A 13856-nucleotide genomic window follows, 5' to 3' on the forward strand; every position below is an offset into this window, starting at 1 on the left:
GGAGCGGACCGCGCACAGGCGTGAGGGGGCGCAGGCGGGCACCGTTGCCATGGCAGCGGGCACTTCCGGTGCCGGCGGCGGGTCGCGGAGCGGGTCGCGGCGGGGTTCTCCGTCTGTCAGGCCGCCGGGGCGGGCAGGTGTGCCCGGGACGCGGGGGGAACCGTTCCCCGGAGCTTTCAGGCTGCTTTCCCTGCGCGGGGGTAGGCGGCGAGGCAGCTGCGGTTGCCGCCGTAGCGCCCGGCCTGCAGGGACAGCCTCTTTGTCCGGCTGCTGCCGTTGGACTCCCTTCCAGAGCTGCGTGATTAGATCCTCATGGAGACGGAAAGCACCTCCAGCCTCAGCCAGGACTCCCTGGCCAGTCTCACGGCGGGCGACGTGCTAATTCACTCCACCGGTGTCCACAGGAAGAAGCCCATCGACGCCGTGACAGGAGCTGGTGTCCGTATGAAGAAAGTGACGATCGCTGTCAAGAAGCTTCGTGAGGTGGTTTCTCCCTGCCAGGCGGCTGTGGCCGGAGACGGAACACCCCGCGTTCCTCCAGCCTTGTTGGCAAACAGGGCTCCGTGCGGGGGGGTAACCCACGGCACCCCCCGCAGCGCGGCCCCAGGTGCGTGATGTACCGTGAGCCTTCGGCTTAGGTTTGAGGTAAAATTGGTGTGTGGCGTTTTCAGTCGTGTCATAGTTCTATAACGAAGGAATTTTTGTATTCCGCTACTGGGAATGTCGGCACTCTTTCCAAAGTTGTATGTTTGTTTTTTTGTTTTCCCAGACTTTATTTGGCCACTTGTGCAGGGTGGTCAGGCAGAGCTCCGTTAACACTACTCCAGTCTTGACTCCAGATTAAATTAGGCAATTATCATTTTTATCAGAAAAAAATATGACTGTCACCATGACATTTCACAAATATACTAGGCAGGAAGGTTTCAGGCAGCGGCAGAGGATAAAACAGTGTACGTGTGCAGGGACCTAAAGAAGAAAGTTAACAAGATTGATGCCTTTCCAGTCTGTCACAGCTTTTAATGCAGTTTGTAGCTCATCTTTTTAGACCCCATTTTATCTCTTCAATTGTATGCCCTCAGTATAGTCAGCAAGCAGATCTGTGCCTAACAGAATATTGCTCCTGCCAACAGACAGCTCTGAGTAGCCCCAATATTTGGGCCTTCTTTGTGTTTTCATGGAATTGTGTGGATTATTTTGTGGTTTTATACTGGAAGGGAGGTCAAAAGCCTTTTAAACACTTCTCTTCTTTCTCTGCTTCTCTAAAGATGATTTTTTCTGGGGAGCTTGAGCTAGTTGATGTTCATGCAATAGCTGTACAAGCTTGCCTTTTTAAAGAAGTGTTTATTGGACACTTGAAAGGTAAGAAATATTAAATGTTGGAAGTAGGCATTCTGACAAAGTCATTCAGCTCTAGTCTTTTTTATTTGCGGAGTTTTTGCAGGTTTTATTGAACAATATGAATTTTAGAGCTGGTCAGTTAAAAACTATTCAAAAAAGCTCTTAAGAAAAAACAAGTTCCCCTGCTACTTGCCATAACTTTAAATTTTACTTGTTAAAATCATTTTTCTTCCCTTGTAGTCTTGGAAAACAAACAAACTGACCCTACCCCTCCTAAACCCCACCTGCTTGACACAAACAACATATACCAGTCCGCTGCCTGTACCAATGAAGCTTACATAGATGAGTAAACAAAATTAAAAAACCAAACAATTGTATCCTTTTTAAAAAAAACCTCTTTGTAGTAGTATTGGGTAAATAACTTTAAGTCTTTTTTAATAGAATGAGACTGTAGCAATGTACGACGTACTCTTCAAATTCAAAACTGACACAATCTCTGCTACTTAGAATATTGCTTTTGTTTCTTTAAAATGTATATCAATTACAGTTTTTGAAGTTTGGGGAGGGGATTTTAGTCTTTTTGGGGTCAAGGTTCAAACAGCTTCAAAAAATGTTAATTTTGTAGTGCTAGGAAGACGGACTAGTCTCTGACGTAACTAATGTGTACTGTACTCAATGTCCTTCTGTAAGATATGTTATCGTATAATTACAGTTGTCTCTGAACAATAACTTTGTATATTCCTATGATTTTTGGCCTTGAATTTGAGCTAGACATTGTCAATTTTTTAGATGCTCTGGTTTTTTCAGACTTTTTCATGTATTGTAAAACAAGGCTATAATCCAGGCTCACAGAATTCATTAACTTTTGTAAGCTTCAATTTGATGGCTTTGGTCATTTGAGTTATGAAAGTCATTGTATTTAGGTATTCAAAGATACAGGCAGAGGAAAGATTGAGATTTGGGTTAGTCTAAGTATACTGAAAATTCATAAAAAATCATTATGACCACATTAAAACTGCTTTTATTTTAGGAGTCCAGAGTACTAAAGGACATCCAGAACATCTGCTTTCAGTAGAAAATTCTACAGAGTCCATGTTTTTATCAAAAGTGGTAAGAAAAGTTACTGCTGCTTCCTGCAATCCCAGAGCCCTTTTCTCAAAAAGCTGTAGCTTCTGTAAAACATAGCAAATCATTGGCTCAGCTTCTGCACAATAACTGTGCAGCTGCTTGCTTCTTTGAGCTGCTAATGTGATATTAATGCTGAAGTATTTGGAGGCGTTTTGTTTACTCTACTGCTACCTGTTGCATAGTTAACACCAAGGTGTGTTTCTAAATTTTAGTGTAACCCTTCCTTTGAAAATGCAGTTACACATGGCACAATATTTGTTAGAAAAACCTGGATGTTTTTTTCCTTTGTATTGTAGATACTGAAATGGACATCAGTTTCTATGGAACTCTTTGATACTTACAATTAAAAGGCTTATTTCCTTTTGATTTGTTTGTTGTACCTGACATACAGTGGAGACTTGTTTCCAGGGCATCCATACTGTGATGAGCATGCATGAGGATAGCATTGATCTATGCCGTGAAAGGATTGCAGCAAGGTCTCTGCGTGGCTCAAAGTAAACCTAGTGAGCTGAACAGAGGTCTCAAAGGATGGTGGACTACGCCACCATCAAATAAGGTTAAGCAGGAGATTTTTACCTTCCTAACTGGCCTTTATGACTCCTCACAGACTTTGGTTATACACGGGTTGCACTAAAACAACATTCAGCTCTGTCCCTTCAGTCCTACAGTGTTACATGTGCTTAATTCTGTGTGTATGGGTAATCCTGAATTGTTTGAGATTAGCAACTTGTATAAACTTAAACACATGTAGTTTCACTACTACTTCTTTGGCCATAAATGAGGAGAATGCACTTAATCAGCACTTTGAATACTTACTTTTAATTTGAATTGTGTTTCTAGGGTTTTTTTGTCCCTAAAATGTCATGTGAGTTCTTGACTACAAAGTCCAGATGATTCTGCGATAAGGTCTTAACATGTTTTTTCCAATAGCTTGTGTTAGTGTGTGGAGATGCTTACATTTGTGTATTCAGCAATTCCATCTGCTTCTCAAATTTTGGCTACTGATACCAGAGGCTTTAATGTATGCTTTTGTGCTCTTCTTGTTCTGAAGGATTATCCTAGAGAACCTGCAGTACAACAAGATCCTTCACTGCTAATGGAAGACAGCAGAAAACCTGAAGGTAATATGCATTAGTGTACTGCTACAGCCCCTTTTTTGTAAGAAAACTGATAATTAGAGGAAAAGAGAGCTTTAATTTTATCTTTGGTATTTTTCTTAAATTTAGAAATTTTTCAGTGAAAATATTTAAAGATTTCTTTGATAAAAAGATGATAATTGTGATTTATGTTCTTAAACTTTGCAAATTTTACTTCAGTCTTGCTCGCATTACACTAGTCTATGTAGCTCTTGTGATTGACTGAGAGGGACTTCTGCCAGTGCACCAGAATGTTGAAATTCTTTTTGATAATCAAACCAGTCATGTCTCTGAATAGAGAAATTTTTTTGGGGGGGTGGGGTGGGTCTTGTTGGATGCATTTTCCGGTTGTATGTACTTGTACTACAAATGCATATTTTTCTGCAAGCAACCTACACTGTAAAAAGTATATTTTTAACCTTAAGAATCTAAGAAATCATATTGTCAATGCATTTTCATGTAACTTCTGAATCTGCCAGTCAGTTTCAATCTGATTTCAGAACACTTCTTCAGGTTTCTCGGATATCTGTGGCTTTGTAGAGAAAGGAAACACAAATCAATAACCCCTTTAAGGCCAAAAAGCAATCCTTTAGTTTCCTCTTCTATGCTCACAGAGGCAGCAGCTAGCTGGCTTATCAGTGTGTGTGTAATTAGCAGCAGTGAAACACCAATCCTGCCACATCTGGGGTTGTTATCTCTGCCCAGCAAACAGTGGGTGAAGGAGAGACTGTAACTCTTTTAGCATAATTTAAAGCTATTAAGAAAATTTGTTGTAATTTATGATGACGGTGGGAAAATATTCATATCACAGTTCTGATTTTTTTTTTAATTAAATTTATTTGGAGTTAGAATTTGCAGGGGTTTATCAAATAGGTTGTCTGAGCTCAAGTTACTATTTATATGGCATTTTTGTCCAAATTTTATGAAGGTAAGGTATTGTCATTTTCAGAGCACACCAAAATAGATTTTATTGATACCAACATATAATACTAGATAAAATTGTGTTAAATGAAGCCTACCCTTACTCTCAGTATGATTTAAGTCTGCTTAGTGAAGGGAAACAATTTGTTATTGGAATAGTTTGTGTGGTTTGTGCAGGCAACAGATTCTTCGCAGCAAAATTGTACATGTTGTTGAAGTAATGCTTTGTCTCTAAAACAGATCTTTTGTGTCAGTTAACCCAACGATTATATTTTATATCCTTCCCCACAGATGATGTTTTTATTTCTCAATATACTCCTGGCCAGAAAGAGGCTTTGAGAGCAGTATTAAAGCAAAAGTAAGTACATGTTGTTGTTAGCGTCTCAGCTGTTCTGTTTCTGTACAGGTATACTACTATACTATTTCAGTTTCTGCCAAAATGCATAGCTGGTAAGGAAAAAGTTTCTTTATTGTTCTCTGTTAGTATTCTTTTTCTGTCCGTGGAGGTGTTTTCAGTTTATTATTCAGAGCTCAATGGAATACCGTGTTTGTTTTGCATAGTTTTGGTAATGCTTGTAGACTATTTAATTATTTCATGATATAAGAGTCAGGCAAGATCTACTCTGACAGATAATTCATTTAGTACCAAAAACATTTAATAGTTTTAAAGACTGATAAGGACACATGCTGTTTATCCATTGGCTAGAAATCTTGAAGATCAGAAATTTAGTTGGACTTTGGTACTAGTATGTTGAACTTTGCAAAATACAACCTGTAAGCATATTCTTTGTGTGGTTGCAGTCACTGCATGGAAATGCCTTTTATATTAGAATCTGTAACATAACCCTGAGAAATTTCTCATGTCATGCTAAAAGATGAGAACAAAATTATTTCTTGGGTGTCAGGAGCTTGAAGGAGAAATGTTTATATAAGTAGTGATACCAATGCTACATGCGGGAAATGATTTGCTTGGAGGGGATTTTGAGACTACAATGCTATTTACGTGCACTTGTTTATTTTTATAGAACTCAAAGTACTCCTGTATTTAAGGAAGTAAAGGTACAGCTCTTAGGAAATGCCTCCACAGAAAAAAAGGAAAGTGTTGGTCAAGACACCAGGTCAGCACACAGGGAAGTAGATTCTGCAACAACCATTGCAGCAGCAACTGCTGCTGCCATTGCTACTACAGCTCCACTTCTTAAAGTAAGTAGCTTGTGGTAATGTTAGTTCTTTTTCTGCTTAAAATAGCAGATGTTGAAATTGTTGGTAATAGAGCCAGAGAGACTGAGTGTGTCTGCTCACTGTTTTCTGTGTGTTAGTGATCTCAGACTCACTGACCAATATACCAGAGACAACTAATTTGGATTTGGCTAAATGGGCAAATGGACAGAGACCATTTGATTTAGCTTTTAGAAGAATTTCATAGTACTGCTAAACCACCAAACATTAGGGCTAACTTGTATTTTGTTTGTGTCTTTTTGGAAGCAAATCATTCCATGATGATGGGAAGGATATTTTGTTCTTACATGCTTGCACCTCTTTTGCATTAATATTTTTTTCCCTTCCTTCCCCCCCCCCCCCCTTGCAGGTTCAAAATGATTTGGAAGCAAAAGTTAACTCAGTTTCAGCATTACTTCATAAACTACAGGAGACAGACAGACAACTGCAGCGTATTGCTGAGCAGCAAACAATTATGAAAACTCAACATGAGAGACCCCACTGTCATGAAAGAGTCAATGAGCTTGAAAAACAAATGAATGCTTTCATGGTGCAACGGATTCAGCATTTGGAAAAGTTACAGGAGCAACAAATGCATATTCAGGTATCTAAATAACAATGCAGAAGCTTTAGCTTAATAATCTCTTCTGTATATCACTGTTAATGTTACAGTAATTTGGATTATATTTTAGTGTTAGAAAGAAAATTCCAGTGGCCAACACATGATCTTAGAGCTTTTGGGGAAAAGTTTTATTTCTGGTTCTGTCGTAAATACTGCTTCCCCTGCCCCACCATTTTTGGGTCTGTGGAAGGTAAATACAAAAATTGTGAAATGTTCTCATTCTCACTAAGGAATTGCTTGGACCTTTGTTAATTGAAGAAACTTTCATTTAATAAGTAGCCAGTCAGACTAAACATCTAAGAACAGTTATAACTTGTTTCTTTGGAGACTTCTCCGTGCTTTTTTGAAAGGCAGAACAATGTCCAAGCACGTCTGTGTTCCAAGGTTGTCATAAATTAGTTTTCTCAAATAGCATGTCAAAATCCAATTAAAGTGATTACATGGCAAGTATTCACGTTTAGAGTTTTACTTGGGAAAGTAACGTATATATCAGATATACTTTGTAATTTTGTCTCTTAGTCTCATCTCATTAGCTCTGCAGTCAACGTAGGTGGCTTACAGCAAATGCACGTATCTTCCTCCAGACTCATGACAAAACAAGCTGGGAAGCCAGACCAGCGATTGCTTACTAACGAGGTATCTTCATGTCAGAGGGGTTTATTTCCTACCGGTGGTCCAGTTGCCGAAGGTGAATATAAATTCTTAATATCTTACTTCTAGTGTTAGTTTTGCGTTAATTTTGTTTCTATTAATATTGGATTGTACATCACATCAGTAATGAGTAGTAAACATTTCTTCTGTATAATTGATTTTATTGCCTAACATACTATATAACATATACCACTTCATCTGAAAATGTACCAGTTTAAATTAAAGTGAGAGTTTGATGTTTACTAACTGCTTAGTCTGCACCAATGGAGGCCTAGACTTAACCTAAAATAATCTTACTTAGAAGTAATCTGTGTGGGAGCTTGTAATGAACTAGCTCACACTATTGTTGAGGGTTTTTTGATCCCTTTATAATAGCACTTGTAAGTACGAAACTTTCTTCCCGTTTACTTCTGAAACTAGTTCTGTAATGTTTTGAATTTTTGTGATTTTTTTTTTTCCTAGATTTGTTTAGCTTTGAAGAAAATTGTTAACATGTTAAATTACTTTTTTTTTTTTTCCCTAAAGCACATCCAAGCCAATTTCAAAGTTCTGGCGTTCATACACAAGTATCTCCTCTAAAGACACCCGTTCCTCGGAGATACGCTCCAGAACCTGTATCAAAAAATATGAAAATCTCAAAGAAAGAAAACCCTGTAACAGAAAAGGAAAATATTCCCAAATTCACAAGTGAAGGTATTGTGACTAAGACACTCCTGCCCTCCACTGGCATGGATGGTATGGCCTGGGGGTTACTTTGAGTGGTCTTCGCTTATTCTGAGCTGTCGGGTTGCTGGTGCTTAAATACATATATTCAGAATATTTGAAAGTATGTTTGGGAAGGGTTAATTTTGTGGATAAGTCACTTACTCTTAACTAACTAAAGACTTAATGACAGTACGGATAAAAAAATTGAGTGACCTTTCATTGTTAGGTTTAAGGAAGATTATACAGAATAATGAGAAACTTGAGGTCTGCCCAATAACTTAGTCATTATCATTGTTTGAATTGAATTTTTTATCCTCAAAACCATACATTCATAGGATCTCTAGGCCATCGCAATGAAAATAACGTGTAAAGCAAAGGAAGAGATTTTACTGCTTTTGATCAGTTTAGTGACATGAAACTCAGTTTTGAAGATACCATCAAAAAATAAAACATCTTTTTTTTAGCTGGTTGTGTTTAGAATTGCTTGAGGATCTAAGTTTGAGGAAGAACATTTAAAAGATCCAGCCGTTTTACACTATCATGGACAAAATGCCTGTTGGTGTCTTCATCAGATCCTTCTCAGACTGCTGCTTCTTTCTGTTTTTCACAACACTGTCACATATTCCTGTTGTTCCCTGGGTCCAGAAATAAATGAAACAAAGGAAGAACAGATCTGTGACAGTATGAACAGAATGTTTCTTTGTGACTCAGTTAATTGATGTCACAGTTTCATTCATCTGTTTTCTGACTTTGCTAATGTAAAGCAGTCATAGCAACGTAGCGTGAGTGGTTTTATGTGACTTGTCTTACCTATGTTTTAAAATTTAAAAATTATTTTTACTATCCTCAGTGAGTATCACATAATGGTGAAATATTTGGAAAGGAAAAGAAAGTAGTAAATATATTGAACAAACTTAACTTTCTTTGTTCTGTCTTAGGTGAAGGAAGACTTCTTGAGCATATTCTGAATTCTCAAGAAATGCCACCGAGGCAGATTGAGTCTTCCAAGGAGACAGCATTAAGTAGTAATAAAATGAGCTGGCGTTCTGAAAGAGACAGGTAAATAGACGTAACAATCCAAAATTGAGGAAGATTTTTTGTTTGTTTTAATGAAATTGAGAAAGGTGTATTAGATATTGATGGTGTAATAGAGTCACTGGCATGCCCCTTGACTCTGACAAAGCTGTACTTGATGTAAAACCCTGGAGTGCTGGTATCTCTGTGCTGCTTTTGCATTTCTGTTGTATTGAAGGTAGATGAAAGCTCGTTGCTAAGGATGGTTTATAACACTTTTCTCAGCAGCCAGTGGGTGTCACTTGGAGTGCTTTTCTGCCTTCTGGGTGTATTTCTCCTATTGCAACAGCTTGTGGAATAGTGTCAGTAGTGTCAAAGTCAACTATACATATGTTGTGTTAAAGTGGAATTGCCCTTGTCAGTGAGATTCCAAGCTGCCTGCTTATGGGAGCTGTATGGAAACGCTGTGTTGGGAAGTTGCATTGTCCGCCTAACAATTTCTAAGCTTTAGAGTGGGTTAGGAAATGTTCTTAGCTATCCAGTCTGAAACATATTTTCCCCCCATAATTTGATGTCATAATTTCATTAATACAAGGAGAAACAGCTACATATATACTGTCTTACTTATGATAGTATGGACCAAAATATTAATTGCTTCAAATGGATAGGTATCCAAAGTTTAAATGTTCTCTATTAGATCTGAATTTTAGATGTAGTGTCACTGTTTAAAATACAAGGATACAGCTCAAGGTGTTAAGTGGTAAACAGAGATAACCCAGTAACCTGTCTATAACCTGAGGTGAAAAAGCAAATTCCGTTTCATATTAAAGTTTGTTATTCTTGCACTTTAAATTCATAATCAAAGTTGGATACTTTCTTGGGCCACATGAGGAGCCATAAGACTTTTTATCAAGAGTGTTTCTCCCATCAGGCATGCTGCTTTGTGTACAGACTCATTCCCTGCTGTTGAAAGCTGCTTCCAAAATTGCAATTCAATTGAGAAAACGGTGAAAAAAGCAAATGATTTACTTCAAGATCTTGGCCAGTTGAGAAAAGAAATGCATGATGTGCTACAGGTAAAGTCCATGTTATCAGAATGACCAAGACTTTGAATAAGGGGAATAAAAGGTGTGGGGAAAAACTTAAGAGGCCCAATATCAGTAAAAATGTTGTCCTTGCTTCTGCCTCTGTGAAAAGACTGACATTTGTTTTCAATGCCTTGAAATATTACAGTCTTTGTATGTAGAAGGTCTTTGAACCTGAGTAATGTCTCAATGAGTATACAGTGGACTAGACTGGAGAGGCTCTTACTGCCATTGTAAATATAAAACAGATTATCTTTTTTTAAGGTATTTTATTTATTTTCTTTAAGGTTTCAGATATTTTCAATGTCTCTTTTCTTCTTGCCCTCTTCCTGTGATACTAGAGCTAAAGAGGTGTGTAACGTTCTGATTTGGGAAAGAACAATGTTCTATTTATCTGCAGTCAACTTCAGGGATAACTTAAGCTACTTCCTTTCTCATTTTGCCATTTCTTATTGTAAAGAGTGCTGTTTCCAAAGAATTACCTGGTATACATAATTGTATTGTTTCTCATGCTAATGATTTTGTACCTTTGGTGCTAGAATGGTTCTGTACTGGCCACATGTAACTTATGTCTGGCTTTTGAAAATGAAGGCTTTTATCTGTTTGTTAACCTGGTTCCATGTGGAAGCAAGGTATACCTGATCATTTAGCGTGTCTGCTGTGGTTGTCTGTTCTTGTAAATAGAAGTAGTGGGAAAGAAGAAAGACTTTGAATATCCACAAGTTTGTGAATTGGCTTGGAACATGATAGCTTTGATTCTATTGGTTTGTTTCTGTGGTTGAAGGTTTCAGCTTGCATATTTCCCTAAAAATACTGTGTCTTATGTGCCAGTTATTTCTTCCTGTATCTCTAGAAAACATAGCTTCATTGGTCATAGTATAGCTGATGCATTGTTTCATAGATTTTGTAAGATATTAGTGGTTTGCATGTTTAACTGTTCATACTAGTAAGAGAACAGATGCCACGTGCCTGGCTTATGTTGCAAATATTTGCTTACCACTACTGCTAAAAACATAATCGAGTAACATACCTTATAGGCAACAGAACAGGACAAGATGGAAGAAGGGAGGTGAGAAAGACACAGTTGACAGATGGTTTCAGATCTCTTCTTTCTTATGAAAAAGGTCAATAGGAAGACAGAGATGATGACTTCAGCAAATGTGGAGTTGAGTCAATTAGATACTTAGCTGTTGACTTCTCATCATTGCTTGAGAGATTTGTAGAATGAGAAAATAAATGTTTGGGATAAATGACCGCTAGCTTTGTCATACAAGCAAATGAAAAGCCTGAATTAACCGAGATAGGTTGAGACGGAACAGAAGGTGGTGCTCTAATCCAAAAGAAGTATGCAGTGAGATTTAGTAGTTCATGAGGCATTCATTATGCCCATTTAAACTGATCAAATATTTACTTTAGAGTTTACCTTAGCGGAACTGTCTTTAGATAAGTTTCAACAGCTCTTCTTCTGTCTTTTTAGGAAGGAAATTCATGGAAATCAGACATGAATGATCTTATTAAGGTATGCCTTGAATTTTTATGGTTTTAATTTTTTTTTAATACTGTAATGCTGAAACAGTTTTGAATATTCTTGTAGTGAGATATAACACTAAGTAACTATTGCATACCTGTAATTAAAAAGTTGCTGTCATGTACAGATTACATTATTCAAAGTAAGATTTAACTTGTTCTTTGACTTGTCTTATTCGATCTTAGCAAACTACCTTGAGTGAATAATACAGATGTCAGGCAGAAAGCTGCTGCCTCAAGTGGACAGTGTGGACTGCTAATATAATTACCATTTCATGATCTGGGTCTAATTTTCAGATCTAAATAATTTTACGGTTGACCATGTGTCTGTATTTATTACATTTTCTCACAAATTTCACCTGTCTTATTGAGCTAGTATTCATCATAAGGTTAATTTTAAAATGAAAACCTATATAAAATTGGTAAAAAAATTGGTATATTATCCTTTTCTCACCAGGCAAAACCAAAATCATGGGATCAGTGTGTTGAGTTCTATTTTGTTATGTCCATTGTGCTTTGGCAGTACACCTGTTAGAACATAAACTTGTTTAATTCTGATTTGATAAAAGAGTAGCCTTAAAGCCAAAACTGATTTGTGATCTGTGAGATTTTTTTCTATTCATTCAGTTGATGATTTCAGAACCTACTCAAGTTTGGGTATTTTGGTTTTGGTTTGGGGTTTCTTTTTCTTTATGTACCTCTATCACTTTTTAATTTTTTTTTTGTTTTCTTTCTGGAAAATGAAGCACTCTACTTGGGGACCTCTGGGTTTCATCAGGAATGTGAGAATGAATGTGAGAACTATAGCTGTATGGCTCTGTGTGCTGTGTACTTGTGTCCCTTCCTTTTGTATTTAGCAGCTAATATATGCTCGATTTTTATCTTTGTAAAAGGGTTTGGCAAAGTAAAAGGCTAATAGTTGTTTCATTGTTTCTTATGAAGAGTAAAAATCAGTGGAAGGGGGAGAGGATCATGGTGCTGTTGAAGGATTTATTTTATTGTTGTTAAAACTTAAGTATACTGCTTGGTGTTTCTTGGGACAGATTGATGCCAAATGAGTGCACATATTTAGGGGACTTTGTTTTTTATTGCGCATTTAATTATGCTTAAATATTGTCACATGGAAAGATTTGCATGGGATACCTACTTCGTGTATCTAATTGCCATCTTTTCACACACTTATTTGCTTCATTAGCATTGCTTCTCATACATTACATCATTTAGCATTTGAGATCTTTGGATGTCTTTCCATTTGCTTGTCTTTTAAATATATTTGCAGCATACTGAATGTTCTTGAGTAATTGAAGTTGATGATGGTACACATGGATGATATTTCATATGCTGGGCCTTGATTTGATAATAGATTAATAGGAATTCTGATCAGTGTGTAGAAAATTGAAATTACAATCTCTAATTAAAAGCTAACGGTTCTGTTTCAATTTTAGTCAAAAAACTCTACTGTTGCACCTGATCTTCGAATAGATCATCAGCTCAATAAACCATCCATCCTTCAAAATGTTAAAGTGCCGAAATCTATACTGAGGGATGCTGAAAGGATTTTGCGAGGAGTTCAAAACAATAAAAAAGTTCTTGAAGAAAATTTGGAAGCTGTTATTCACGCCAAAGATGGAGATGCCATGTATACTTTTATTAACGCCTTGACTACAAACAGGTTAGACCCTATAATTCAATACTTTGTGTGACTACTTATTGTATGTGCTCACCTTTTATCACCTCTGTCTCCATTTTTTTAATTCCATGCATTGAAGAACTAGTGCACTTCCCTGCAAGAAGTGTTACTGACTCTTCTTAGCAATCATTAGATGATTCTCTTGAACTTCAAATGTTTTTTGACCTTCCTGCTGTGAATTGAATTTTTTGACAAGTACCTGTTACTTCTTGGTAAATCTGAATTCTGAGACTGTATCATCTGGATGAACTGCTGTGCTGTCATGACAAGGGGGACTTTAGATTTTTATAGACAAACTTGCATTAATAGGAAAATTAAAGAGTAATTTCATCATTCAGAAGAGTCTTCATAAGCCTGTAAATTTTACAGATTTAGTCATCCTATGGCAGATCTTTGGCTTTTGAACTTCTGCTTCGTTAGTTGTGTTAAATACTCCTGCTGGAATTATAATGAAAGTTTTCCTATTAAAATACAACTTAAACTGTTCATGACTTTTTTCAGGCATGATACTTGCTAACCTTATCTTCTAGAGGAAGTAGTAATTTTTGTCATCTGCTTTTTGTCTTTTGAGTTGGAATATTTTTGTTGCCTTGTTTTTTCAGTTTTTGATCAAAATAGGAACTGACACTTGGCTGCCACTTATTCGTAGATGTTTGTAATACTGTTAGTACATACCGACGGAGCGTGGGGTTTGTAGGCGGCAGTGTAAGAACAGATTTAGGTTTGGGAAACTCGGATAGGGTATGCTTCGTCCCTCTTGGAGACTGTAGAGGTACGTAATCTTACTGTCTCTGTGATCTGTGTTTCTCTTTTTCTAGTGT

The 13856-nt window shown here is 37.2% G+C and overlaps 1 protein-coding gene across 6 annotated transcripts in view; it reads left to right on the forward strand.

Moving 5' to 3' along the window:
- Positions 1 to 43: 43 nt before the first annotated feature.
- The window catches only part of KIAA0586 (KIAA0586 ortholog), a 75711-nt gene continuing 61898 nt past the window's right edge, over positions 44 to 13856 (forward strand). For 5 of the 6 annotated variants that reach the window (XR_012835526.1, XM_075753299.1, XM_075753300.1 and 2 more), the window contains exons 1-12: positions 44 to 607; positions 2369 to 2448; positions 3518 to 3587; positions 4815 to 4881; positions 5549 to 5726; positions 6112 to 6345; positions 6883 to 7051; positions 7540 to 7707; positions 8658 to 8778; positions 9665 to 9809; positions 11296 to 11337; positions 12791 to 13017. Coding sequence is in view for 5 of the 6 variants with exons in the window: in XM_075753299.1 (XP_075609414.1) it covers positions 313 to 607; positions 2369 to 2448; positions 3518 to 3587; positions 4815 to 4881; positions 5549 to 5726; positions 6112 to 6345; positions 6883 to 7051; positions 7540 to 7707; positions 8658 to 8778; positions 9665 to 9809; positions 11296 to 11337; positions 12791 to 13017 (1796 nt within the window). In the remaining variant the exon portion in view is untranslated. The other variant, XM_075753301.1, reaches the window with a different exon arrangement.

Source organism: Balearica regulorum, chromosome 5, assembly GCF_011004875.1.
Source record: "Balearica regulorum gibbericeps isolate bBalReg1 chromosome 5, bBalReg1.pri, whole genome shotgun sequence".
Classification (NCBI taxonomy): Eukaryota; Metazoa; Chordata; class Aves; order Gruiformes; family Gruidae; genus Balearica; species Balearica regulorum.